The following is a 6,385-nucleotide window of genomic DNA, read 5'->3' on the forward strand; positions in this document are numbered from 1 at the left end:
TCTGAAGACCAGATCGTTGGTGTCAAAGGTCGCATCAGCTTTATTTTTGGATCGATGGGTCATGCGAAACCCTATTGTTTGCTCACGCAAGCTGAAGAAAACAGACACGGCGATCACCTGAAGAGGTCCTTTGTGGGGTCTTCGTAGCCGTTCACGGAAAAAAGGGTCGTCTTCGTGTTTGTTATCACGGGTATCGGAAAATTATTTCTCTGTTTCACGTATCACGACAATCATATCATTCACGGTTCACGAATTTTAAAACTTTTAGATTACGGATCACAGAAAATAAATTAGTCCGATCACGTTTCACGTGAAACCCCCTTACGGCCCCTCTTTGGAGACGGTAAGCTTATCAAACCATTTGCGTAGTTCCTAAGAAAAATTTCAGTTGATTTTGCTGTCGACGTTTAGTTAGCATCACTGACCCTCGTACGTAAATTGGAACTGATCTGAAGCACACGACGTAAATTTCGTTAAAATCCATGTTTTAACAGATTATAGGGAATATTCTGTTCTTTCTATTTGTTTTTCTTTTAACCATGGGCAGTGTAAGTCAAGCCTGCGTCTGCGGTTTAATTAGAGGTCATTTGTACGCCAAAATATTCGTCACGAGACACATGATCCGTATTTTTGGTATGAGACTCAATACGCTTTCTTATTTAGCATTTCTAAGTACATTATGCCATTGACGTGGGGCCATTGACGAAGACGCCATCGGAAAAAATTCACTTTCGACTTGATTTCAAAGCTTAGAGGCAAGTTTAACTCGTACGCTGCGTATTTGTGATCATTGTTGATCGCAAGTCTTCTAATGCGAACTATAAGAGATACGAGAAGAAATGTACCATTACTTCACGGCATATGGCATGGCTGATGTATTCTTTGGTAAGTAAGCTCTGCAACTTGTTTATTTTCTGTGAATCTGTTCAAGGTCTAGGGAATCTGTTGAGCCTTCCCGAAAGGGATCAAACTGAGGAGTTTATCCTCTCAAAAGACTTTCATCTCATCAAGTTAAGACAGAGAGGTCTCCGCTAGCGTAAGCGATTGATGACAGGGTTGTTTAAATTCATTCTTATGCTTGAGGGTCATGAAACGAGCCATTGCAGCTTATATGTTATATGCTTCTGGTCTGGCTGGTTTTCTGCTGATATCGTGGATTTTTTCAGCAGCTTTTGCTCGCACAACTATGGAATCGTCCCTATAAACTACAATTATCACTTTGGTCACTTAGGACTTTTACCTGCAGTAATGCTTCATCATGACAACAGAGAACTAGGGACAGCATTGAATTGTTCAGTTATGGTCGGACTCATATGCAATCTATTCCCTTGTTGATTTGCCGCGTGTTCAACGAACTGCAAGGCATAGCTGCAGAAATTACAGACTTCGTTGTTAAAAGTTCAGTAATTTCATTCTATGAGTTTATTTATTTTCAGGTATGGCACTGATAAGTGTATTAATAGATGAATCCATTCTTTCGAACGGTGAGAGTGAGCCTTCTTTCTTTAAAATCATATCACATGGTCTACTTGTGGTCACATCACTGAAGCACTGAGGTCTATTTTGACTACAACTATCACATTTTAAAAGTTTGAGACCACAAAACATTCACTCTAATCACGGAAACTATGAGTTTTCCCTCAATTTCTTCAGTTGCTGCTTCCACTGGACAATTTTTGCGCTTCAAAGCCCCCACATTATTCAACGTCCGGAGTACATGCCATGTAAAAGCTTTCCCTAAGGATCAGCCCTGACTTGTGAACACGCTAAGTACAATGAGTGAGTCACCCTTGATGCAGAAAAAGATGAAAAGAAGAAAAACCAAAATACAGTACTGTATAACTGGCAAGCCAGAGACTGATTAGATCTGCGGACCATCACTTCAGCATAATCTCATTAATTCTAATTGAAGCAAATATACAACATGAAAACTTATTCTGAGTGAGCTGAAATTCCTCAAAACGAGACCTATTACCTAGTCATTCTTGTGTTTTTTTTCTTCGTGTGAAATAACGTTTGCTATTCGACATGTGCTCCCCGTTTAAACCTCTTAAACAAAAGGTTATCGATAAACACTTCTAATCACAATGTCACATGATAGAGATGCTGCAGATTCAATCCCATCTCGAGGATGGTCACTTATCGCGCAAACACGCAAAATGGTTGCAGACGCTCAATATATTTGAACAATGGTCGCTTAGGAGAGAGATTTTGGAACAGCATCTGACTGAAAAACGAAGGTTTATTCACAAAGTGGTCATTAGACATAGTTGATCGTATTCAGTCACAATTAAGACGTGTTATCTTATCTCTTCTTATCAGCATTAACCCTTTGATCTCGAAGAGTGACTAGCATCCAATTTCTCCTTAAAGATATCACCGCTAAATCACACATGTAGGTCAATAGAATAAAGGAAATGATCATTAACTAAAGAAGCTCTTGATTGTTAAACAAATCTCCTTGTCGGCTTCTTAGGGAATATATAGAGAACAGTATGGAGAATATGTACACTGATGTTACGGCGTAAAGGGTAAAATTTTAAAAAACTTGAAAATAACAACATCGATCGCCATTGTACTTGAGACTTCCGCACTGTGGGAAATAAAATAGGTCAAATTTTTTTTTTATACTATTCGCGTGAGAACGTTTGTTTTGAAACTGATATAGTTTCTGTTATCTTCAGGGACTAAAACAAAGGAGGCTTGTTATGATACTTCCTTTGACGAAACCTGTGGGGTACTTAACGGATCACATAGAACTGTTAGGGATGTCGACTGGAGAGCACATGACCCGAAAAATGATAAATGGACTTCGTTCGGATATTGTAACGGGCAGTTGAAATGTGGGATAAAAAGATCACTGTTACCTAGTGGAATAAAAGTTTTGAAACTTTTGAATGCCACCATAACGTTACAAGTGTCATCAAAGACCAACAAAGACGGTCAGAGCCGGTTACGCTGTAGAGTTGATTTCGAGGGTTACACACCCTCACCTCACGAAGTGATGATCAAATTTGTTTATTGTAAGTGGAACACCTTTAATTTTTTTCTCTTGAGATGACAGGGCAGCGTAATATGTAAAAACATTAGATTTTTTTAAAACTTAAGGACCGGTTTTTTGCGAAGGGAAGGGGGGGGGGGGAGTGGGGTCGGAGAATTTTGGTTATGAAACGATAAAATTTCCTTGATTCCCCATTAGGTTCTGCAAAGTTCTTATGAACCCAATCATTGGCATTCATATTCTATAGATGACAACTAACCCCCCCTCCGTCCCCCCTGGAGACCAGGTGATCCTTCTCAGAATCCTACACCCCCCTTTCCCCCAGGCGATGAGTAATGACTGGTCCCTTAACAGCTGCTTCCTCCATCAAGCCTCTTCTATAAATTCCGCTCATTTTGTCATTTTGAACCATTAACTCCCAGAAGTGTAACTTCTCCCTAAAATATCCATGCAACTTTCAACAAACAGGTAATGAGAATTCTCATACTTATTAGGTAGTTTTTATCCTGATCTAACACCAAATCCTTGTGACTAATCTACAAGGAAATGTGTATCAACTGGAGGGGAGAATTTACAATCAGATCTTGGTATGTAAGTTCAGATAAACAGCCTACCATAAAAGGAAGATAGACCGAAAATAATTAACGGAAATAACTTTCATGGAGGCTATATAGAGAACAATGCACGGGCGCTAGCGCGCTGCGCTCACCTGTGAGATATCGAGTTGAACACTCGAAAAGAAATTCCACATCTGAAACGAACCATGTATTATTTTGTTTATTATATAAACAACATACACCATTACTGAAACAAAAAGTGGACTTTATCGGTGACTTAGTAGCGTATGTGTCAGCAACTGATTGGCGATACCAAACCCACGTTTAAAATGTCGTAATTTTACATGTGTGCAGGAGTTATGGCTTTCCTCAGGGCTGGAGATCCTTGTAAAACACCGCAGTTTATTTTCCAAAAGATTTATTGTTCAATTGTATTGTCGCCGTTTCTTTCGTACCATATTTACAAAGTAAACTGGTACAAAGAAGCTGTTTTATCATAACGCTTTCCTTGAAAATAAGTTGTTCGTATTTATCTGTTATCTTCCTATATCCCACTTTTTAAGGCATTAGGGCTCACAAAACAGATGGTGGAGTCAACCTGACTGAGTTCTTACAAAGTATTATACCTTGGGAAAAAGTTGTCGACGTTGACCTTTTCGACATTGAAAATATCAAGTTTTCCTATTGCAACAATGCAGCTTGCAAAAAGACGGCTAGTGACAGCAGCCGTCTCTGGAACAGAACGACAGTCCGAACTGGCTCATTGCTGCTGACCGGAATTGAAGATAGTGATAAAGTGCTTAAAATGAGGGCAACCGTCCACTTAAGCACATCAGAAACGCGTCATTACATCATAAAGGTCACCGTGAACAATTCTCAAGGTAATCAATACACTTTGTTCATTGTTAAGATGTTCATTATTGACAAGCACTATAACCCTTTTAGCGTTGTGTGACTGTTATAAAGATCCTTCTCTACCAGGGGAAGCCACGAAGACAGGGTGGTTTATCTTCTAGTTATCTTAACGTTCCTTTTAAGGGTGGAGGGGTGGGGAAGGCCAACGGAACGACTAATAGAGGTATGGTAGAATTTATGTACAAGGCAACGTCATCGTCAAACATGCTCGGTTTCATCGCGTAAATTTATCTTCTTGCAGGCACTAGTCTTATGCCAACGACACCCTCCATTCCACGAACAATCAATTTCAGTCCGGGTGCCTCCTACCCGGAGACTGCTAAATCTCCATCTGAGAGCTTTGATAGACATCCAACCACAAGCATTGTGGGATCTCCATCTAAGAGCGCTGCAGAATCTTCAACTCAATGCATTGTCCGTATAATAGTATCATGTTCCTTGCAGTTTTGGTTCCTGTAACCTTCATTTGGTGGCGTCTCTGTTGGGATGAACCGCGAAACCTTAAAAAGAACCTTACCGTAGGTTCAGCTCAAATTGTTGCAATACAGTTGCAAAAGAGTTGCAATACAGTTTCGATAGAGTTGCAATAGAGTTGCAATAGATTTGCAATAGAGTTGCAATAGAGTTGCAATAGATTTGCAAAAGAGTTGCAATACAGTTTCAATACATTTGCAATACAGTTGCAATAGAGTTGCAATAGAGTTGCAGTAGAGCTGCAATAGAGTTGCAATAGAGTTGCAATAGAGTTGCTATACAGTTGCAATACAGTTGCAATACAGTTGCAATACAGTTGCAACTGTAAAAGCCATCGAGAGAAGTGTGTATGCCAAATGAAAAGGCTCATAGTGCATTCTCCCTGACACCTCCTTCGATTCCTTTCTAAAGACAACAACAATAACTTATATAAAGGAGGAAGCACAATACCCTATTACATTTTCCAAGTTAAGGCCTTAAAAATATATATTTTTAGAAGATAAATGAGCATATATCTATATATATATATGTAAGAAAGGGATATTTAAAGCAGAATAAGCTATAAAGACGTGATAACTGAATTGTAAATGTATAAATCGATGAAGAGAGTAAATATGTATAAAAGACTCAACAGGGGTTGTGGTGGGCACTATGAAAACAGCTGCAATTAATAAAATAGCGTTAAATTGAGCGCAGTAGATCCTCCAAGTGCTCGGTAGAGGATAGGCGTGAGGGAGATAGATTTCGTAATTTGGACTTTGGAGAGGAGAGAAGAAATTTAAATGTTGACGGAGAAAAAGAAGCTGAGAACTCTTTTAGGTCGGTAATAAGCTCACTGAAAAGTTTAGTTGCACTATAGGCAAGTGTGCGCTTCCCAGAATAGCCATGTGGGCGTGGCGCGAACCAAATGTCTCAACTAGCATTTTAGGGGAGATGGGAGGGAGAGAAGAGAACGGGACCTCGTAGCCATTGAGAGAGAAAAATTATAACTGGTTCCTTATTCAAGATCTGACTCCATTGGGAACTTCGAGTAGTTAAGAAGATGACGCCAAGCAATCGTTGGTTAAAATAGCAACTTAACTTTCTCTAAAGATTTTATTGAAAAGTTTAACGTGTTTCAGTCATCAGATCTCCATTTAGCTTAACACTTAGGCTGTGTCAGCTCCAAATGGAAACGTGAATCATGTACTGTCGTTGTTCTCACCCTCATACTACTCCAAATTTGGTGTTTTCGCTTCATTGTCTTGCCTAGGACGTATTTCAAATGAACAAAGCTCTTCCCCGCACGAGCAAGGAAATTGTTCTGCTTATGACATCCTCTATCTATCCACGTACTCCTTGTCGTAAAGGTAGCCATGGTTTTCCTAAGGTCCCCATTGTTATAAGGTTCAAGCGCATTTTCAATTTAAGTGTCTCAACCCTGGTCAGTGATACGTCC

General features: G+C 39.6%; 1 protein-coding gene across 2 annotated transcripts; it reads left to right on the plus strand.

Annotated features, from left to right (window-relative positions):
* The first annotated feature begins 22 nt into the window (after nt 1–22).
* LOC148742045 (uncharacterized) lies at nt 23–5,638 on the plus strand. Of its 2 annotated transcripts, XM_088734722.1 has the most exons (5): nt 23–885; nt 1,437–1,484; nt 2,685–3,023; nt 4,122–4,439; nt 4,715–5,638. In XM_088734722.1, exons 1-5 carry the CDS (start codon nt 840–842, stop codon nt 4,930–4,932), a joined length of 969 nt encoding a protein of 322 aa, XP_088590848.1. In that variant the 5' UTR covers nt 23–839; the 3' UTR covers nt 4,933–5,638. The 2 variants fall into 2 exon arrangements, with proteins under 2 accessions (XP_088590848.1, XP_088590920.1); XM_088734794.1 differs by lacking the exon at nt 1,437–1,484 and having other exon boundaries at nt 108–885.
* The last annotated feature ends 747 nt before the right edge of the window (nt 5,639–6,385 follow it).

Source organism: Stylophora pistillata, chromosome 1 (genome assembly GCF_964205215.1).
Source record: "Stylophora pistillata chromosome 1, jaStyPist1.2, whole genome shotgun sequence".
Classification (NCBI taxonomy): domain Eukaryota; kingdom Metazoa; phylum Cnidaria; class Anthozoa; order Scleractinia; family Pocilloporidae; genus Stylophora; species Stylophora pistillata.

Excerpts from the sequence above, each read along its gene's own strand:
- LOC148742045 (XM_088734722.1), top strand. The coding sequence starts at position 840 with ATGTACCATTACTTCACGGCATATGGCATGGCTGATGTATTCTTTG. Across the intron at positions 886-1,436 it reads CATGGCTGATGTATTCTTTG|GTATGGCACTGATAAGTGTA; the intron begins GTAAGTAAGCTC and ends ATTTATTTTCAG. Across the intron at positions 3,024-4,121 it reads GATGATCAAATTTGTTTATT|GCATTAGGGCTCACAAAACA; the intron begins GTAAGTGGAACA and ends CCACTTTTTAAG.